General features: G+C 42.6%; 1 protein-coding gene across 1 annotated transcript in view; it reads left to right on the top strand.

Annotated features, from left to right (window-relative positions):
- MAPK1 (mitogen-activated protein kinase 1) overlaps positions 1-22,673 on the top strand; it is a 100,930-nt gene that overhangs the window by 59,849 nt on the left and 18,408 nt on the right. Inside the window, exons 4-6 of the mRNA XM_066365456.1 lie at positions 11,384-11,500; positions 14,976-15,090; positions 15,403-15,534. Coding sequence (XP_066221553.1) covers positions 11,384-11,500; positions 14,976-15,090; positions 15,403-15,534 — 364 coding nt within the window. The remainder of the gene's footprint in view (positions 1-11,383; positions 11,501-14,975; positions 15,091-15,402; positions 15,535-22,673) is intronic.

Here is a 22,673-nt window from a genome sequence, read left to right as displayed (position 1 = left end):
CCCACTTTGCTTGCTGTCCCCACCTCCCTCATATCTCAGTTTTTCATGTGCCTCGTGGTCAAGACACTGATCCCAGACATGGTACTGTCGGGAAGGAAGTACCTTCAACTGGCCCTACCAGAAAACCCAGGTCATTGTGGCCTTGTCTGTAGAACAAACTCAAGGGACACAGCTGCTTAGTCCTCATGGAGGATTCCCAGACTCTCTCCTCCAATGCTGATTTTTTTAAAACTGAAATTTTATCTTTTCTGGTTTTTAAATGATCATGAAACCAAAAAGTAACTGATTGTCCAGGCTCCTGCCTTTTCCTCCCCAGGATCCCTGGCCAAGATGGGATAGACTGAGGTTGTAATCCTGGGACAGTCTTGGCCTTCAGTGCCCCAGGATCTCCTGGGAAGGTAGACTTGGCTTCCCTGGTGTGGTGGACAGAGGCCTGGCATCTGAACTGGAAGGGCAGCTGTAGCCAGGAAGAGCTGAGTATGCCAGACGGCTCTTCTGTACATGTGACCCATGCTGGACACTACATGATGAATGAGTCAAGGCCAATAATAAAGGGTTTCTTACCTGCAATGAAAAGAAGATAAATAGAAAGATAACCCATGTTCATAGATTGGAAAACTAGTATTGTTAACATGGCAGTACTCCCCAAAATGATCTACAGTTTTAATGCAGTCCCTATCAAAGCCCCTGGTGACTTTTTTGCAGAAATGGACAGGCTGTTCCTGAAATGCATGTGGAAATTCAAGAGACCCAGAATAACCAAGACAATCTTATAGAAGAATAAAATTGGAGGACACTTCCTGATTTCAAAATTTACTCTAAGGCAGTGGTAGTCAACCTGGTTCCTACCGCCCACTAGTGGGCGTTCTAACTTTCATGGTGGGCAGTAGCTGAGCAACCAAAGTATAAATAAAAAGATAGATTTAACTATAATAAGTTGTTTTATAACGATTTATTCTGCCAAACTTAATGAAAATCCGACATAAAGTACTTGGTAAGTAATTATTATTATATGCTTTAACTTGCTGTAACTCTGCTTTATAAATTTTATAAAGTTACTTCCCTACTTTATAAATCACCATTACTGTGGAACCGGTGGGCAGTTAGAAAATTTTACTACTAACAGAGATACAAAAGTGGGCGGTAGGTATAAAAAGGTTGACTACCCCTGCTCTAAGGCTGTAGTCATTTAAGCAGTGTGATATTGGTATAGAGTAGACATATAGATTAGTATAATTGAATGGCTGTCAATTAATAAACCCATGTGTGTTTATGATCAATGGGTTTTCAATAAGAATGGCCAGATCATTTTAGGGAAAAAATAGTCTTTTCAACAAATGGTCTTGGAGTAACTGGATAGCCATATACAAGATACTGAGATTGAGCCCCTGCTCACATCATGTACAAAACTTAAAATGGATCAAAGACCCAAATTTAAGATCAAAAACTAGAACATGCTTAGAAAATAATAGGTGCAAATCTTTTTTCTTTTTTTCTTTTTTTTTTTTTCATTTTAGAGAGGAGAGAGAGAGACAGAGAGAGAGGGAGAGAGAGACAGGGGGGAGGAGCTGGAAGAATCAACTCCCATATGTGCCTTGACCAGGCAAGCCCAGGGTTTCGAACCGGCAACCTCAGCGTTCCAGGTCGACGCTTTATCCACTACGCCATCACAGGTCAATAGGTGCAAATCTTTGCAATCTTGCTTTAGGCAGAGCCTCTTACACATGACACTGAAAGCACAAATAAATAGCAAAAGAAAAAAATTTGGATTTCATCGAGATTAGGAACTTGTGCTACAAAGGAATCATCAAAAAAGTGAAAAGAGTCTGACCAGGTGGTGGCGCAGTGGATAGAGCGTCAGACTGGGGTGCGGAAGAACCCAGGTTCAAGACCCCGAGGTTGCCACCTTGAGCACGGGCTCATCTGGTTTGAACAAAAGCTCACCAGCTTGGACCCAAGATCGCTGGCTCAAGCAAGGGGTTACTCGGTCTGCTGAAGGCCTGCGGTCAAGGCACATATGAGAAAGCAATAAATGAACAACTAAGGTGTTGCAACGCGCAACGAAAAACTAATGATTGATGCTTCTCATCTCTTCGTTTCTGTCTGTCTGTCCCTGTCTATCCCTTTCTCTGACACTCTATCTCCATAAAAATTTTTTTAAAAAGTGAAAAGAACCCATAGAATGAGAGAAAATGTTTGTAAATGATGTATCTGATAAGACGTATCTGGACTATATGAAAAACTCTTACAACTGAACAATTAAAAGATAAATAACTCAACTTAAAAATGGGCAAAGGCTCTGAACAGGCATCTCTCTAAAAAAGATATGCAAATGTTCAGTAAATACAATATTAATAGGGAAATGCAAATCAAAACCACACTGAGAGACCACTTCATACAAACTAAGATGGCTATAATTGAAAAGTCAGATGATAAGTATTGGTGAGGATTTCACCCCATTTGTATACCTAAGTGGAATGAAGCATGACCACACAAAAAGTTCACAAATATTCATAGTAGCAAATTAGCCTAAAGGTAGAAACAGTTCAAATGTCCAAATGATGATGGATAAATAAAATGTAAAAGATTCATACAATGGAATAAAAAGGAATGAAGTACTGATACTACAACATGGTTGACTCTTATATTTTGTAAGTAAAGGAAGTCAATCCTAAAAGACGACATATTTTATTGTTTCATTTATATGAAATGCCTAGAACAGACAAATATATAGAGACAGAAAGGTTAGTGGTTGACTAGGGCTGTTGAGATAGGGAAGAGACTGCTAATGGGGACAAGGTTTCTTTTTGTGGTTATAAAAATGTTCTAAAATTGGCCTGACCAGGCAGTGGTGTGGTGTAGTGGACAGAGCATTGGACTGGGACATGGAGGACCCAAGTTCGAAACCCTGGGGTTACTGGCTTGAGCCCAGGCTCACCCGGCTTGAGCACAGGCTCACCAGCTTGAGAGTGGGATCATAGGCATGACCCCATGGTCCCTGGCTTGAGCCCAAAGGTCGCTGGCTTAAGCAAGGGGTCACTCATTCTGCTATAGCCCCACCCCCACCCCATCAAGGCACATATGAGAAAGCAATCGATGAGCAACTAAGGTGCCGCAACAAAGAATTTATGCTTCTCATCCCTCTCACTTCCTGTTTGTCTGTCTCTATTTGTCCCTCTCTCTGACTCTCTGTCTCGGTCAAAAAATAAAAATAAAATTGAATGGTGGTAATGGTTGTATAACCCTGTGATTATAATACCAAAAATCATTGTATTGTGTACTTTAAATGGGTGAGTTGTGTGGTATGTGAATTTTACACTTCAATAAAGCTGTTTAAAAGATCCGTATAGACCCTGGCCGGGTAGTTGAGTTAGAGCATTATCCCAACATGCCGAGGTTTCAGGTGTGATTCCCAGTCAGGACTCATACAGGAAACAACTTGTGATGGCATATATAAGTAGAACAAGTCGATGTTTCTCTCCCTCTCCCTCTCTCTCTCTCTCTCTCTCTCTCTCTCTCTCACACACACACATTTTCTCTCTCCTCCCTCCCCCTCCCCCATCTTCTCCCCCTTCCTCTCTCAAAATCAGTTTGGGGTTTTTTTTAAGTACATATTAATGTATAGCAATGATAATTTCGTATACTTCAGTTCAACAGACATTCCTACAAGTCTGTAAATTGTACCTAGTGAGGGAGATGAGTGTCTGTCCCAAAAATCTGAAACAATAGATTATTGTACTATTATATGCTGTAACTGAGATACTGAAAAGAATGGGATACAAATGCAAATAGGAGAGATGGGTTGGATATAGCTGGGGATAAGAGGTGTCAAGAAGAAGGTGGTATTCCTCTAAGCATGAGAATGCTTTTAGTAGACCAGTGGCTATGTTGGGCATAGAGTATTATTGACAAAAGGAACAACAGAAATAAAAGTAAGAATAATAAGAGCCTGACCAGGCCGCGCAGTGGATAGAGCATTGGACTGGGATGCGGAGGACCCAGGTTTGAAACCCCTAGTTTTTGTTTTGTTTTCTTTCCGTTTCTTATCACAATTCTGTTTTGGCAGATTGCTTTTACTTGTTTTTGGAGAAACATTCTCAGTATATTAAGTATGTCATAATTCGGTGGAAAGTTCACTTGTTTTGCATGATAATACTCATTTTTAAGAAGACAACCATACTGCTTTGTTGTCTGTTCACTGTTTGTGGACTTGTCTTAACCTAGAGCCATTTTAAGCACTACTTCCAAAATTTACACCCACACTGATACATGTGTTGTTTGGCAATCTGCATAATCCAGGCATTGTTTTCAAAACCCAGTTTAACACAGAGACTCAATAGAATGTTTTAAATATTTACAACAGTAGAATTCAGCCACATTTTATGTATATATGGGTTGTATTTCATTTACATAGACATAAATACTCAGCAGAGAATCTCATACCAAAGATGAGTGTAGTATGTCACTAGGTAACTGATTTGTCCTAGTGTGTCTGAAAGGAAAGTCAGGGTACGGTGGCAGCTCAGGTATATATACAAGGAATGAGAGAGTGTTATGGGTAGAAGTCATTTCAGCTTGAGGTCTAGAATCAACTGTACAACCATCACATCCTCAGTATCTTGGGGTGATCTTGCTACTTGTTCCACAGGCCCCTGTACCTAGAAAGTTTATAGCCTGTGGCGTTGCTTACCTTCTTCTTCTTTTTTTTTTTTTAAAGATTTTATTTTATGCCTGACCTGTGGTGGCGCAGTGGATAAAGCGTCGACCTGGAAATGCTGAGGTCGCCGGTTCAAAACCCTGGGCTTGCCTGGTCAAGGCACATATGGGAGTTGATGCTTCCAGCTCCTCCCCCCTTCTCTCTCTGTCTCTCTCTCTTCTCTAAAAATGAATAAAAAATAAAAAATAAAAAAAAAGATTTTATTTTATTTTTTATTTATTCATTATAGAGAGGGAAGAGAGAGAGAGAGAAGGGGGGAGGAGCAGGAAGCATCAACTCCCATATGTACCTTGACCAGGCAAGCCCAGGGTTTTGAACCGGCGACCTCAGCATTTCCAGGTCGACGCTTTATCCACTGCGCCACCACAGGTCAGGCTATGCTTACCTTCTTGTTATGAGTTTCCAAGTAGGTAATGATGTCATTTCTTCCATTGACTTCTGTATTACTAAAGTGTTTCCTTCTCTTGAGCCTCAGGATATCAGCTGTTCTAAGTGTCTGAGACCTTTAACTTTTGACTCTGGTACCAGTCGAGGCCAACAGCAGTAAGCTTTCTTTTTGGTTTCCTTTGCACTTGTTATCTGATGCCCTGAGACTCAGCAGATGTTGGCCTACCAGGACCCTTCTGGGACCTTCTCTTTTTAGACTTTTTGTTTCCTAGGGCCACAGGAACACAGGTGTTAAAAACCCTAATGATGAAGGGAGGAAAAAAACCCTAATGAGAGATTCTGCTAACATATTTTTAGTAGAACTATCAGGGGAATATGGTCTCTAGTCTGTGTCCTTACTGTTTGCTAGACTGAGCCCACAGAAATCTTAGTAGAAGTCCTGGGATGTTAGGATCACAGCACATGTGCCTAGAAAGAGGACTTTGAAAATTTGAATGTATACAGCCCCAAAAGTAGCCAACTGGGCATGCTATAGGTCCTTTTATGTTCTTAGTTGTCTGTCTTCCTTCATATGGAATTATGACAAATATTGTTGCTTTTATTTTGTACCCTTTATGGGTTTTGGCTAATGCTGTATGAATTTGGTTAGTCTTCTATATTGTGTTAAAAGAATGTTTTTTTTTAATCACACGAGGTGGCCCTAACCAGTTGGCTCAACGGTAGGACATCAGCCTAGCATATAGAAGTCCCGGGTTCGATTCCCAGTCAGGGCACATAGGAGAAGCGACTATCTACTTCTTCACCCCTCTCCCTTTTGTTTCCTCCCCCCCACTCTTGCTCCTGCAGCCATGGCTTGAATGGTTTGAGCAAGCTGGCTCCAGGCACTGAGGATGGCTCCATGGCCTTGCCTCATGTGCTAAAATAGCTTGGTTGCACAGCAGTAGAGCAGCCCCAGATGGGTAGATCATTGCCTGGTAGGGGGCTTGCCAGGTGGATCCCAGTTGGGGCACATGCAGGAGTCTGTCTCTCTCCCTCCCTGCCTCTCACTTAATAGAAAATAAATAAATCACATGAGCTTTCCACTGATGACCATTCATGGAGTTGTGAAATCTTTTTATTTATTTTATATTTTTAAAAATGGGGTTTTTTTAGGTGAGAGAAGGGGAGATAGTGAGGCATACTCATACATGTGCCCCGATTGAGATCCACCTGGCAACCCCATCTAGGGCCAATGCTTGAGTACCAAGCTATTTTTAGCACCTAAGGCTGACTTGCTCATACCAAACGGGCTATCCTCAGCACCCAGGGCCACACTCTAACCAATCAAGCCACTGGCTTCAGGGGTGGGGGGAGAAGGGAAGAGGAAAAAGGGGGAGAAGCAGATGGTTGCTTCTCCTACGTGCCCTGACCAGGAATCACACCCGGGGCATCCATACACTGGGCTGATGCTGTATCCACTGAGCCACCGGCCATGGCTGTGAAGTTTTTTAAAGGTCTAAACCAGGGGTCCCCAAACTTTTTACACATGGGGCCAGTTTACTGTCCTTCAGACCATTGGAGGGCTGCCACATACAGTGCTCCTCTCACTGACCACCAATGAAAGAGGTGCCCCTTCCAGAAGTGCGGCAGGGGGCCGGATAAACGACCTCAGGGGGCCGCATGCCGCCCGCGAGCCGTAGTTTGGGGATGCCTGGAACTCACATCTTCCTCTTTATTTTTCAAATTATAACCAATAATTTTTGAGAAACTGCTGATTCTGTGCCCTGTACTACAGCAATACAAATAACAAAACCTGATCCCACTTACACCAAATCAACTCTTCTGAAAATTGGTAACTAAAGGAAAGGATTAAATGTCTTGATCTTTTTTTATTTTTCTGAAGTTAGAAGCACGGAGGCAGACTCCCACATGTTCCTGACCAAGATCCACCCGGCACGCCCACCAGGAGGCGATGTTCTGCCCATTTGGGGTGTTGATCTGTTGCGGCTGGAGCCATTCTAGAGCCTGAGATGGAGGCCATGGAGCCATCCTCAGTGCCCAGGCCAACTTTGCTCCAATGGAGCCTTGGCTGTGGGAGGGGAAGAGAGAGAGAAAGAGAGAGGAAGGAGAGGGGGAAGTATGGCGAAGCAGATGGGCACTTCTCCTGTGTGCCCTGGCCAGGAATCAAACCCGGGACTTCCACACACTGGGCCAACGCTCTACCACTGAGCCAACTGGCCAGGGCCTCTTATATTTTTAATAGGGTCTGTATATCAGGGTAAACAAATAGCTCTTGCTTATGAACAACATCTCTTATTTTAAAAGAATGCCAGTCAATAAATGCAGAAAGAATAATAAAATTAGAAAAATTGCCTGACCTGTAGTGGCACAATGGATAGAGCATTGACCTAGAATGCTGAGGTCTCCGGTTTGAGGCCCTAGGTTGCCTGGCCAAGGCTCATGGGAAAAGCAACTACTGAGTTGATGAGTTGATGCTTCCTTCTATCCCAACCTCCTCTCTAAAGTCAATTGATAATTTTTTTTAATTACCATTTTGCAATTTCCTGTGAAATAATTGATTTGTGTAATATAATTCACGGATCTTCTGTTCACCCTGCTTTGACTCTAATTCCTTGGGTGGGCGTGGGCTACTGCGGCCTCTCCACATGGATTCCTTCATCTTACCTAGACCATATCTCTATCTGGAGCCTACTCTTGCCTCCACTGGATGGTACATATCCCACTGGGCTACTTTGGTTCTCCCTACCCCACAGAAACTCTTAGGTCACATGATCCAATCTAGTAGCTTTTGGACTGGATTACCTGGAAGTATGAAGAGGAGCAACTGTACCTTTGGTTTTAACTTGAAAGAAACACATGTATTGCAGTATTTGGAATGATAGGTCCAATTGTATTTCCTAGTAAAGAAATGCTACTAATTCCAAATTTTTATTTTTCTTCCTTAATATTGCCACTTTCAATGATGTACTTTTATTAACATGATTATTAATGTAATATGTTAGCCCAAGGCCCTGGCTGGTTGGCTCAGCGGTAGAGTGTCAGCCCACCATGTGGAAGTCCTGGGTTCGATTCCTGGCCAGGGCACACAGGAGAAGTGCCCATCTGTTTCTCCACCCTTCCCCCCTCTCCTTCCTCTGCATCTCTCTCTTCCTCTCCTGCAGCCAAGGCTCCATTGGAGCAAAGTTGGCCCGGGCACTGAGGACAGCTCCATTGCCTCTGCCTCAGGCACTAGAGTGGTTCCAGCTGCAGTGGAGCGACGCCTCAGATGGGCAGGGCATCGCCTCCTGATGGACATGCCGGGTGGATCGTGGTTGGGCACATTCAGGAGTCTGTCTGACTACCTCCCTGCTTCTAACTGCAGAAAAAATACACACACACACACAACATATATATATATATGTGTGTATTAGCCCAGTTACTTACCCTGATTCTTATTTTTAAGAGCTATCAGGCCTGACCAGGTGGTGGCGCAATGCATAGAGCGTCAGACTGGGACGCGGAGAACCTAGGTTCGAGACCCCGAGGTCACCAGCTTGAGCACAGGCTCATCTGGTTTTAGCAAAGCTCACCAGCTTGAACACAAGGTCTCTAGCTTGAGCAAGGGATCACTCAGTCTACTATAGCCCCCTGGTCAAGGCACATATGAGAAAGCAATCAATAAACAACTAAGGTGCCACAATGAAGAATTGATGCTTCTCATCTCTCTCCCTTCCTGTCTGTCTGTCCCTCCCTATCTGTCCCTCTCTCTGACTTTCTCTGTCATAAAAAAAAAGGTAATTCAGATATTGTGAAAATACAATAAGTACATCCTCATTTAATATCATTAATGGATTCCTCAACTTGATGCAAAATGACATGTAATGAAAGCTGTTTTACCATAAGCTAATTGATATAAACAAAAGTTAAGTTTCTTACCAGCTAACAAATGGCAATGGACAAAACAATGTCTACCAGTTCACTCCAGTTGTTGTGCTTCCTAAAACATTTAAAGTAAGGCATTTGCTCACCAGATGTTGAGGGTTGATTATGTATGGTTCCCCAGGGACCAAGGAATGAAAATATTCTGCATTTGTATTGAACTACGTATATTATATTTTATGTACGTTGGAGTCTGGATTAGCATCAAAGTATGGGATGGCCAGAAAATGGAAGACTAGCAGAACTTTTTATGAGTCAGGGAAAAACGAGGCTGGATATTAATGGAAAAACGTATTTAGCTTCAGTATATGAAACCTCTTTTAAAACTTTGGGAGTAGCCCTGGCCGGTTGGCTCAGTGGTAGAGCGTCAGCCTGGCGTGTAGGAGTCCCAGGTTTGATTCCCGGCCAGGGCACACAGGAGAAGCGCCCATCTGCTTCTCCACCCCTCCCCCTCTCCTTCCTCCCTCTCTCTCTCTTTCCCTCCTGCAGCCAAGGCTCCATTGGAGCAAAAGTTGGCCCGGGCGCTCAGGATGGCTCCATGGCCTCACCTCAGGCGCTAGAACGGCTCTGGTCGCAACAGAGCGGCGCCCAGATGGGCAGAGAATCGCCCCCTGGTGGGCATGCCGGGTGGATCCCGGTCGGGCGCATGCGGGAATCTGACTGCCTCCCCATTTCCAACTTCAGAGAAAAAAAACTTTGGGAGTGAATTTGACTACAAGAAAGAAGGAGGAAAGTAGAATGAATTTTTAGAAATAACCTATATTCATAGAACAGGTGGAAGAACAGCAGGAAGTGAAGCCCAAGAAGTAGAATTGTGGGGCCTGACCAGGTGCTGGCTTGAGCACGGACTCATCTGGCTTGAGTGCAGGCTCACCAGCTTGAGCACAGGGTTGCTGGCTTGAGCATGGGATCATAGATATGACCCCATGGTTGCTGACTTAAAACCCAAGGTCGTGTGGCTCCAGCAAGGGGTCATTGGCTCAGCTGGAGCCCTTGGTCAAGGCACATATGAGAAAGCAATCAATGAACAACTAAGGTGTTGCAACTATGAGTTGATGCTTCTCATCTCTCTCCCTTCCTGCCTCTCTCTCTCTCTCTCTTAAAAAAAAAAAGAGAGAGAGAAAGAAGTAGAAGTGTGGGTTGAAGAGCTGATCTTTACAGTGATGATTCTGGGAGTGCCAGCAGGGTAGGGGCTGTAGAAAGGATCCTGGATGGCTTTTGGTGACTTTATTTTTACGCAGAAAAGTTTTTATCAATCAACCTAAATGAAATTGATAATGCAGACTCCTCCAGCCTGTTCCTCATCTCTGACATGTAAATTGTCACCACTGCCTTTCAGGTTATTGTGAGAATTAAATAAGAATGAGTATGGCCTTGACCTGTGGTGGCGCAGTGGCTAAAGCGTCAACCTAGAAGGCTGAGGTCACCAGTTCTAAACCCTGAGCTTACCTTGTCAAGGCACACATGGGAGTTGATGCTTCCTGCTCCTCACTCCCTTCTCTCTTCTCTCTCTCTCTCTCTCTCTCTCCCTCTCTCTCCCCTCTGTAAAATGAATAAATAAAAATTTTTTAAAAAAAATTGAGTATGGCCTGACCAGGCGGTGGCGCAGTGGATAGAGCATTGGACTGGGATACAGAGGGCCCAGGTTTGAAACCCTGAGGTTACCAGCTTGAGCGCAGGCTCATCTGATTTGAGCAAGGCTCACCAGCTTGAACCCAAGGTCGCTGGCTTGAGCAAGGGTCACTCGCTCTGCTATAGCCCCCTGTCAAGGCACATACGAGAAAGCAATCAATGAACAACTAATACATGCCACAACAAAGAATTGATGCTTTTCATCTCTCTTCCTTTTTGCGTGTCTGTCCCTATCTGTTCCTCTCTCTGTCAAAAAAAAAAAAAAAAAGAGAATGTTACCTGACTGGTGGTGGTACAGTGGATAGATAGAGCATTGACCTGGGACAGTGAAGTCCCAGGTTTGAAACCCTAAGGTCACCAGCTTGAGCATGGGCTTGCTGGCTTGAACCCAAGGTTGCTGGCTTGAGCAAGGGATCAACTGGCTCAGCTGTAGCCCCTGGCCCCATCAAGGCACGTATAAGAAGCAATCAGTTGACAGCTAAAGTGACACAACTATGAGTTGATTTTCATCTCTCTCCCCCTCTCTGTGTGTGTCTCTCTCACTAGAAAAAAAAAAAGAGTATGTAGAATTCCCAGCAAATTACCTGCCTGCTACATAGTAGTAGTAGCAGCAACTACTTCTTACTATCATTATTGCTATTGTCTTTTTTATTTTTATGATGTTTTGTTATTAAATTGGTTATAATCTCTGAAGAACGGTTTCCATTGTGTCATTTTTTTCTCTTTTAGATCTGTGACTTTGGCTTGGCCCGTGTTGCAGATCCAGACCATGATCACACAGGATTCCTGACGGAGTATGTAGCCACACGTTGGTACAGGGCTCCAGAAATTATGTTGAATTCCAAGGTAGGAGCAAGTTTGCATAAAAAGAAAATGGGAAACAAAAAACTTTGGACATGTGTTGCAATAAGCCTCTCTCTCAGTAGGCCTGTTTCCGCTTGAGTTCAGTCTTGGCCTGTTTGGCCAGAACCAAGGTGTTATCATAATCTGTTCAGCATTAAATTCTGGGTCCTGGGGTTTGGCCTCTCCACCTCAGCTGTAATAGTGTTGGTCTGTGACAGAGTTAGAAGGCATGCCTCTCTGGTCACTGTTAAAATCAATGGTCTTTGTCCTTGGCCCATTCTGCTGAAGTTCTACCTATGGCCGCTTTTACACCTGTTGCTGCCACTGCTGGGTGCAGGCTGGGTTGGTGTCAGGTTATCTGATATTGTGTCTTTCTATAAACATGGACCAGGGATATTATATATTTATCTGATAATAAGAATGTCTCTTCAGCAACATTTTAAGATAATTTGGAGAAAACATAGCTGTGGAAAAATAGGAACTGCTTTGGATTCTTTCAAAGTTAAATGATAATCCTGCTTCCAAATGACATGTGTTCCTCTCATCATGTGTCACTCTTCAGTGACTCTGAAGAGTGCATCCAGTTCAAAGGCAAACTCTTCTAATAAGGTCTGAGTCTTGGTCAGAAAAAGTAATTGAATCAATAATTAAAAGCAAGCCTGACCAGGTGGTGGTGCAGTGGATAGAGCTTCGCACTGGGATGCAGAGGACCTAGGTTCGAGACCCCGAGGTTGCCAGTCTGAGCGCAGGCTCATCTGGTTTGAGCAAAAGCCCACCAGCTTGAACCCAAGGTCGCTGGCTCCAGCAAGGGGTTACTCGGTCTGCTGAAGGCCCACGGTCAAGGCACATATGAGAAAGCAATCAGTGAACAACTAAGGTGTTGCAACGCGCAATGGAAAACTAATGATTAATGCTTCTCATCTCTCTCCGTTCCTGTCTGTCCCTGTCTATCCCTCTCTCTGACTCACTCCCTGTCTCTGTAAAAAATAAATAAATAAATAAAATTTAAAAATAAAAATAAAAAAAATAATTAAAAGCAAGAAAATGGCCTTGGCTGGTTGGATCAGTGGATAGAGCGTCAGCCCAGCATGCAGACATCCCAGGTTCAATCCCTGGTCAGGACATACAAGAGAAGCAACTGTCTGCTTCTCTTTCCCTCCTGCTCCTTCTTTTCTCTCTCTTTCCCTCTCACAGCCAGTGGCTCAGTTGATCTGGGCGTTGACCTCAGGTGCTAAGGATAGTTCAGTTGGTCCCAGCATCAGCCCCAGATAAGGGTTGCTGGGTGGATCCCAGTCAGGGCACATGCAGAAGTCTATCTACCCTCCTCTCACTTAAAAAATAAAATAAAATAAAAAAAAAAACAGAAGAAGGAGGATATTTTCTATCATGAACATAGTACAGTAATCAAAAGTAGGAAATTTAGTGCTGATCCAGGATTTAATGCACAGTTTATATTCTAATTTTGGACGTTTTTCCAGTATAACCTTTATATCATTTCTCCCCCTAGACCAGGCTCACATGTTGCACTGTTTCTTTAGTCTTCCTTAATCTGAAATAATTCCTCAGTTTTTCTTAACCTTGACATTTTTGAAGGGTACAAGTCAGCTATTTTGTAGATTGGATCTCAGTTTTATGTCATGTATTTTGGGCATGAAAACCACAGAAACAATGTTTTTCTTTTTTCTAAGTGCATCAGTATCAGGCATATCTGGTTTTTGTCAATATTAGTGGAGTGCATGTTGATCTTTTGGTTAAGATGGTATCCTCCAGGTCTCTACCATAATTATGGTTAATTATAGTAATTATATTGATAATTAACAGCAGTTTGTGGGGAAATAATTTAAGACTATGTAGGTTATCTTCATTAAACTTTCACCCACTAGTCTTACTATCTGTGGATGATTTCATAACTCTATCATTCTTTATTTTAGCACTGTATTCATGGTTATTTTACTCATTGGCTTATAATCCATATCTACCATTTTGTATTTTGATGCTCCAACTGTCCCAGATTTGTCAGTGGGAGCCATTTTTGACATGTCCCCACCCACTGTCCTTTGCTTTTTGGCACTAGATACTCCAGGTTTACCTGATAGTACTTTCCCTGTCCTAGAATTGGAGCAGCCATTTCTCCAGGGGGCCCTGGTTCCTTTTAGTTAGTTATTTTTTGTGTATTAAATGTTCCTCTTTATTTAGTTTTGGGCCAAAGCAAAAGTTGTTTTGGATTACAAGAATTTAGGAAAGAATTATTTTGAACTTCAACCCTATTTTATCATAGCTATAGATCTAATCATTAATTCTTTGATTTTTTTTTTTAAAAAAAGGCTGTTTCCCTAAACTTTAATATTTAGCTGATAAAGCAAACTGAGGCTATGGGTCACTCAGATATTGCCATCAGCATTTGATAAAATATATATATATTTAGCTGAATTCTTTTTTTTTTAAACATTTTTATTTTATTTTTTTAACAGAGACAGAGAGAGAGTCAGAGAGAGGGATACATAGGAACAGACAGGCAGGAATGGAGAGAGATGAGAAGCATCAATCAGTTTTTTGTTGGGACACCTTAGTTGTTCATTGATTGCTTTCTCATATGTGCCTTGACCGCGGGCCTTCAGCAGACTGAGTAATCCCTTGCTCGAGCCAGCGACCTTGAGTCCAAGCTGGTAATATTTTTGCTCAAGCCAGATGAGTCCGCTCAAGCTGGCGACCTCGGGGTCTTGAACCTGGGTCTTCCGCATCCCAGTCCGACGCTTTATCCACTGCGCCACCGCCTGGTCAGGCTGAATTTTTTTTTTTTTTTTAATTTCTTCTTCTGTTTAACACTATTAACTAGCATTTCTCATAAAATTCAGCTTATACCCTTTGAAGAAAAAAGTTTTTTTGCACTGTTGTATGATTTAGACAGATAGTTCTTTCATGTCCTTTCAAAGAATTCCTTTAAAAGAAAAATTATACCAGAAAAATAGAAAAAGAAGACAAGAAGTAGGGATTGGTAAAATATGATGGAGTCAGCACACACTTTTTTTTTGCAGAGATCAAGTGTTTTCAGAATGACGTTTTTTGAAAATGATTTGCCTCTTCTTTTGAGTTGGTTTCCAAAATGAGTGAATGGGCCACAAATGTTCTAAAGCAATGGGAGTTACTGCTTTTTCTTGTTATCAGCGTTAGCTTGTAAGGATTCTAATTTTTTCTCTCAAATTACTTGAAAAAAAGAATGAAGTATACTTTGGAAATTTTTATTTAACAATAAGTTAATAAACTTAGAAGAGAAATAAAATTAAGTAGTCTCGGTTATTCGACATCTTTCAAGAAAGCCAAATTAAGACTGGTTTCTCTCTTTTCATTTATTTTTGAATTATAGAACTAAAGGAGAAGCTAAAACTCTTTGACAGCATGTTCCTGTCATGTAGGAAGGTCTCATTGTGTCATTTAACACCAGATACCATTCTCCATTCTTTCTCCCTTTCTACTGCAGGGCTATACCAAGTCCATTGATATTTGGTCTGTAGGCTGCATTTTGGCAGAGATGCTCTCCAACAGGCCCATCTTCCCAGGGAAGCATTATCTCGACCAGCTGAACCACATTCTGGGTAAGGATCCCGAGCACATTAGGGGGCTAGAGTTCCTTAGTTCATCTGCCCAGTTTTTATCAGATTCACTTCATTAAATTAAGAATTCTAACAACTCTTTAACCTATGACAGACATGAGTCTTTAATCTTCCTTGATTTAAAATGTTAAGGACCCTTGTGAAAAACTTGTTAATAACAAAAAATAAGTATTGGAAGGTGGTGTGAGAAGATATTACCGATAATTATCAAAGTCCATTCTGCCCTACAGCTGATGGTATCTGGTCAGTTTACTTTGGTCTTGATAATTAACAGCCAATTATTTTATTTGCTAGGTATTCTTGGATCCCCATCACAGGAAGATCTGAACTGCATAATCAATTTAAAAGCTAGAAACTATTTGCTTTCTCTCCCACACAAAAATAAGGTGCCATGGAACAGGCTGTTCCCAAATGCTGATTCCAAAGGTAAATATTCTTTCTTTATTTTTCTTAGGCTTAGCTTCTAGTTTTTATGTTTACTTTATTTGTTAAATCATTAGGTCACGAGCCTGAAAATTTAGCCTATGGCTATTGTATAATGCCTATAGCTCACTCTTTATTGCTCACTTCCCTTTTTATTTGGGAGCAGTAACAGTAGGGTAAGAGAGTCTGGGAGGGACTGTCTAGTTTTCTGCCTTTTAGTTTCTTTGCTACTTTGAGCTTGGATTATGTTCACTTCTTTAGGATTCATAAAGTCTAGGATCCTGCAAAACAAATTATGCCATTGTATTACCTTGTTATTTAATAGTTTTTACAGTCAGGTTTATTGAAGAATAATTTATGTAAAGTAAAATTCACCCTTTTTAGTTGTGTGAGTCTTTGAATTCTACCACCACAATCAAGAGAATGGAGTATTTCCATCAACCCCAAAAGTTGCTTTGTGCTCCTTTGCACTCTGTTCATTCCCCTCATCCTTGGCAATTTCTGATCTGATATCTGTCCCCTATAGTTTTGCTTTTTTCAGAATATTATATAAATTTAATTATGTAGTAATTATGTAGCCTTTTGCACCTAGATTCTTCTACTTAAGATTTTTTTTTGAGGGAGGGATAGACAGGGACAGACAGACAGACAAGAAGGGAGAGAGATAAGCATCGACTCAGTTGTAGCACTTTAATTGTTCATTGATTGCTTTCTTGTATGTGACTGGGACAGGGGTCACCTGCTGAGCCAGTGACCTCTTTCTTCCTCACGCCAACAACCATGGGCTCAAGCCAGCAACCATGGGGTCATGTCTGTGATTTCACGCTCAAGCCGGTGGCCCTTGCTCAAGCTGATAACCTAAGGATTCAAACCTGGATCCTCAGCGTCCCAGGTCAACACTCCATCTACTGCACTACCTCTTGGTCATGCTCCACTTAAGATTTATCTGTATTGTTTGTGCCGGTCTCTTCAGCAAATGGTGCTGGAATAATTAGACATCCATATGCAAAAAAAAAGGAACAAAAACCTACTAAAACTTAAACTCTGAGAAGAAAACAGGACAGTCTTTGAGACCTTAGGTTACATGAAGATTTCTTAGACAAACTACTTAACCTCTCTGGGACTCAGTTTTTTTCAGTTATAAAATAGGATTAGTAATAGTACCTGTATCACAGGGTTGTGTGAATGTTTAGACCACTGGTATTTGTAGGTCTAGTTTCTGAGGTCTCAAGACCTAAACTTTTTCATTTATATATCTTGGATATCTTGCCAAATCTATAGTTATACTATAGTGACTACATAATGTTCCCTGGTAGGGATAACCCATAATGTCTTTAGCCAATCTCATATTAGACATTGAGGTTTGCATCAATTATCTATTACTGCATAACAAACCACTCCCCACCACAACTTGTGGCCTGAAAACAGCCACCACGTAATTGTTCATAAGACCATTAGGTTGGGCACGGTTGGATGGGTCTGCTCTGCTCACCTCAAGATGCATGTTCTAAGGTGACCTCACATCTAGCTGTTGGTTTGCCTCTCATCCGACAGTAGACCAGACTGGGCTTTTCATGATGGCAGAAATATTCCAAAGGAGACAGAGCAGAAGCTGCAAGGTCTCTCAAGGCTAGGTCTCAGAACAGCAGACGCGTCTGCCATAGTCTGTTGGTCAGAGCAAATCACAAGGCCACCCCAGATTCAAGAGGTAGAGGAATAAATCCACCCATTGATGGGGGAAGAGCTATAAATAACTTGTGACCATATTTAATCTGCCTCCAAGTTGTTTTTAGTTTTTTTTACTGTAACATAGATAAATTTATTTAATTAATGAATAGAACTGAGTTTTTGTTCTATGCTATCAAGGGTTCTAAAGCCTTGGGAATAAAGCAGCAGTAAGACAGATTAAGAGCCTGCCTACAAGGAGCTCATTGTCTTGATTTACATGAAAATGACATAAAGAAATGAGTGAAAGACCTCAAGGAACTCAAGAAATTAAAATTTTTCAAGCTGAAACATTAGTACTTTTAAATCTGGTTAATGAGCCTGACCAGGTGGTGGCGCAGTGGCTAGAGCATCGGGCTGGGATGCGAAGGACCCATGTTCGAGACACCGAGGTCACCAGCTTGAGCCCAAGGTCGCTGGCTCGAGCAAGGGGTCACTTGGTTTGCTATAGCCCCCCAGTCAAGGCACATATGAGAAATCAATTAATGAACAACTAAGGAACCGCAACCAAGAATTGATGTTTCTCATCTCTCTCCCTTCCTGTCTGTCTGTCCCTATCTGTCCTTCTCTCTGATTCTCCCTGTCTCTGCCACAAAGATTTTCTACAAAATCTTAAGGAGAATGGAATGATTATTCAGCAGATGGTGCTGAGCTAGTTAAATACCTATTTGGAAGAAAATCAATTTAAATCATTACTCACATCAAAGTAAATTCAAAATAATTAATGATTAATATTTTTAAAAAATTTTATTGATTTTAGAGAGAGGGAATGAGGGAGGGAAGCATATTTGTTCCACTTAGTTGTGCATTCATTGATTGCTTCCCATATGTGCCCTGGCCAGAGAATCAAATCTGCAAACTTAGTATTTTCGGATCACGCTCGAATTGATTGAGCTAATTGGCCAGGGCCAAATACTTTTTTTTTTTTTTCCCTGTATTTTTCTGAAGCCGGAAACGGGGAAAGACAGTCATACAGACTCCAGCATGCGCCCAACCGGGATCCACCCGGCACACCCACCAGGGGTGACGCTCTGCCCACCAGGGGGCGATGCTCTGCCCCTCCGGGGCGTTGCTCTGCCGCTACCAGAGCCACTCTAGCACCTGGGGCAGAGGCCAAGGAGCCATCCCCAGCGCCCGGGTAGCCTCGCTGCTGGAGGGGAAGAGAGAGACAGAGAGGAAGGAGAGAGGGAGGGGTGGAGAAGCAGATGGGCGCTTCTCCTGTGTGCCCTGGCCGGGAATCGAACCCGGGACCCCTTGCATGCCAGGCCGACGCTCTACCACTGAGCCAACTGGCCAGGGCTAGTATTGACTATTTTTCTGATCTCTGCATGGAAAATGACTATGTATTTCCCTAAGCTTTAAAAACAGACATAAAAGAAAGATAGATTTGATCATACAAAAGTTTAAAACTTAAAATATGTAGATTAGATAAATCAGGTTGGAAATAGGTATAAAATATTCTAAATTGAATAAAATTTAAAGGGGCCCTATCCATTTAAGCTGTGTGGCTTGGAATCAGGCTCCTGAGTTCAAACAGGCTCCACCATCTCAGTTCTTTCACTTTTTTTTTTATTTTATTTTATTTTATTTTATTTTATTTTATTGATTTGTGAGAGAAAGAGATAGAGACATCAATTTGTTGTTCCACTTATTTGTTTATTGGTTGATTCTTGAATGTGCCCGACTGGGGATTGAACCCTCATCCTTGGTTTATCAGGACAATGGTTTAGCCAACTGAGCTATACCCTCTAAGGCAGATCTTTCCCTTTGGACGACTAATTTAACCTCTGTATCACAATTCTTCATCTCAAATTGGAAAAAATTGCATTTCCCCCCTTCTAGGGTAATTTGGGAGGGTTAAATGAATTATTAGTTATTAGTGTTAGGGTCATCATTAATATTATTAGTATATGAAGAGCAGACAAAAATCCAAGATTTCAATGGATAAAGAAATGAACAAAGGACGAGAACACAATTTATAGAAATTACACAGTTAAGAAACTGACAGAATCACAAATTCTGAGATGTGTAAAACTATAGCAGGAGCAGTCTGTAGGGTAGCAGTAAAAACAAAATAAATGCCAAATGTTTATTGAATGGTTGAGTATAAAAGTATGATGCAGCTACTTAAAGGAATATTAAAAGTGATTTTGGGCCCTGGCCGGTTAGCTCAGCAGTAGAGCGTCGGCCTGGCATGCGGGGGACCCAGGTTCGATTCCCGGCCAGGGCACATAGGAGAAGCGCCCATTTGCTTCTCCACCCCCCCCCTTCCTTCCTCTCTGTCTCTCTCTTCCCCTCCCGCAGCCAAGGCTCCATTGGAGCAAAGATGGCCCGGGCGCTGGGGATGGCTCCTTGGCCCTTGCCCCAGGCGCTAGAGTGGCTCTGGTCGCGGCAGAGCGACGCCCCGGAGGGGCAGAGCATCGCCCCCTGGTGGGCAGAGCGTCGTCCCTGGTGGGCATGCCAGGTGGGTCCTGGTTGGGCGCACGCGGGAGTCTGTCTGACTGTCTCTCCCCATTTCCAGATTCAGAAAAATACAAAAAAAAAAAAAAGTGATTTTGGGGGGGTAAAATTTTATAGCATGGGAAAATAATGAACGGTATTTACTGGGGAAATAATACAGCATTTATTATATATAGTATGATCTCATTTATGTGCAAGAAAATGCATAGGAAAATTCTATGAAATATGTGAGAAGATTAGCAGTGGTTACTATTGAATGATGGACCTATGGGGACTAGGGTTAGTCATTCACACAGATTAGAGGCTCAGCTATTTGAGTTCTTAGCTCCACATAATGAAAAAGTACTGCCAACTGACTTGGGCCTAGAGAAGGACTTTATTGACTCTAATAACTGAAAAACCCAGTAATGTTGGAATTCCCAGACACAGTCACTTTAGAATCTGGACTTTTTTTTTTTTTTCAACATTGCCTTCCTCTGCTATCTTTATTGTTAGTCTCTTTCTCATGGTGGCAGGATGGCCACCAGCAGCTCCAGGTGTACACATTCATTTCCTTTTTGAACCCACCCCAGATTAATCATGTGACCTAGGGAACTCACCCAGGTGACTGGCCAAGCAACTGTCACCAATCCCACAGCACAGCCAGGGAGGGTGGTCAAGCCTGAGAGTTCCCCCATGGTCTGTACAACTCCATGTTGGATAGAGGGCAGTGCACATTGGCAAGCAAAACCAACAGACAACAAAGATAAGGATTTCTGCCTAAAAAAAAGTTTACAAGTTCTGTTCTTTAACTCCCATGTTTGGGGGTTTTTTTTGTTTGTTTTTTAGAGAAAGAGAGACAAGAACGAAAAGAGGGGGAGAGGAGAGAGATGAGAAGCATCAACTTATAGTTGCTTCCCCCCCCCCTTTTTTCCCCGTATTTTTCTGAAGCTGGAAACAGGGAGAGACAGTCAGATAGACTCCCGCATGCGCCCGACCGGGATCCACCCGGCACGCCCACCAGGGGGCGATGCTCTGCCCCTCCGGGGCGTCGCTCTGCCATGACCAGAGCCACTCTAGCTCCTGGGGCAGAGGCCAAGGAGCCATCCCCAGCGCCCGGGCCATCTTTGCTCCAATGGAGCCTTTGTTGCGGGAGGGGAAGAGAGAGACAGAGAGGAAGGAAGGGGGGTGGAGAGGCAAATGGGCGCTTCTCCTATGTGCCCTGGCTAGGAATCGAACCCGGGTCCCCCGCACGCCAGGCCGACGCTCTACCGCTGAGCCAACCGGCCAGGGCCCCCCCCCTTTTATTACTTCTCATATGTGCCCTGACCGGGGGACTCAAAACAGAGCCAGTGACCTTGGACTTAAGCCAGCAACGTGCCTTGGGATCCTGTTGATAATCCCACACTCAACCCAGTGAGCTCATACTCAACCTGATGAGCCCAACACTCTAGCCAGTGACCTAGGCATTTCAAACCAGATCCCTCAGCATCCCGGATCAACGCTCTGTGTCTGCTGTGTCACCGACAGTCAGGCTACTTTTGTTTATTTTTTTAAATTAAAATGTATTTTATGTCAGAAGTCTTACATTTCTTGGATAACCAACTGTTTGAAAAGCTTCTAGACTTTGTTATTGCCCCTGTAAACATACATTAGTTGTAAATGGGATTATAAGCTATATTTTTTTTATTACCTATAGAGAGTTATATTTATTAATCTGAAGCTTGGGTGAAAGTTCTAGGCTAGAAATACATTTGGGAGTTATTTAACAGATGGCATTTGAAATTATGCAGGAGTTTGAGAAGATAGAAGAATCAGATGTATAAGAAGCTGGATAGTCCTGGCTGGATAGCTCAATTTATTAGAACATTGTCTGGAAGCGCAGAGATTGCCAGTTCAATCCCTGGTCAGGGCACCTACAGGATGTTTCTGTGTGTGTGTGTCTCTCTCTCCCTTCCTCTCTCTCTAAAATCAATAAAATAAACATTTAAAAAATGTTTAAGAAGAAAGAAGTTGGATAACATGAACCTTCCGTGGGCAGTGAAATAGAAACTCCTGAAAACTGTAGAAAGAGTGAACAAAGAAGCCCTAGCTGCATAGCTCAGTTAGTTAGAGCATTGTCCTGATATGCCAAAATTGCAGGTTCAATCCCTGGTCAGTACACATACAAGAATCAACCAGTGAGCCCTGGCTGGATGGCTCATTTGGTTAGAGCATCTTGCTGAAACAGAGAGGTTGCTGGTTTAATCCCTGGTTAGGTCAGTGTTCCTGTCTCTCTTTCTATCCCTCTTGCTAAAATCAATAAAAATTTAAAAAAAGAATCAAGGGAATGTATACAAAAGTGGAACAACAAATCAATGCTGAATTATAACTAAAAGAATAGGCAAAGAAAATAGTGAAGTATTTCACAGAAGCAGAACATGGCATTATAGGAAAGAGGATATATTCAGCAGTCTCCATGCAGCAGAGTCTTCCAATTATGGGATCACTGATGACCACATATGAGTAGTTAAACATGTAAGTGAGAAGTTTGAAATGGAAAGCAGAGACAGAAAAGGCTTATTCAGGTGAGGAAGAGCTGGTTGTGATCAGGCCACGCATCGCAGAAGAGTGGCTTTAATTAGGGAGAGGATCTCTTTCTGGAGGAAGGATGTGCGTGAGTCTGGGTAGAGTAACATCCAGGAACGTCACTCCTGGGGATCTCTTAGTTTTCTCAGTAGCACCCTCACTAAGATCTGCTGAGAATAATGAGAGCCAGTTGACAGGGAAGTCATGATTCAAGCCGGACAAGTTAAGAGGAATCTTAGAATAGAAAAGGGAGCCACCTAACCAGGCTACGCAGTGGAAAGAGCTGGGACAGGGACACAGGACCCAGGTTTGAAACCCTGAGGTTGCCAGCTTGAGTGCAGGGTCGCTGGCTTGAGCAAGGCTCACCAGCTGAGCTGGAGCCCCCTAGTCAAGGCACATATGAGAAAGCA

This window comes from Saccopteryx leptura, chromosome 2 (genome assembly GCF_036850995.1).
Source record: "Saccopteryx leptura isolate mSacLep1 chromosome 2, mSacLep1_pri_phased_curated, whole genome shotgun sequence".
In the NCBI taxonomy this organism is placed as follows: Eukaryota; Metazoa; Chordata; class Mammalia; order Chiroptera; family Emballonuridae; genus Saccopteryx; species Saccopteryx leptura.
Note: the sequence above shows the minus strand (reverse complement) of the source record. Positions and strands in the feature narration are given on the sequence as shown.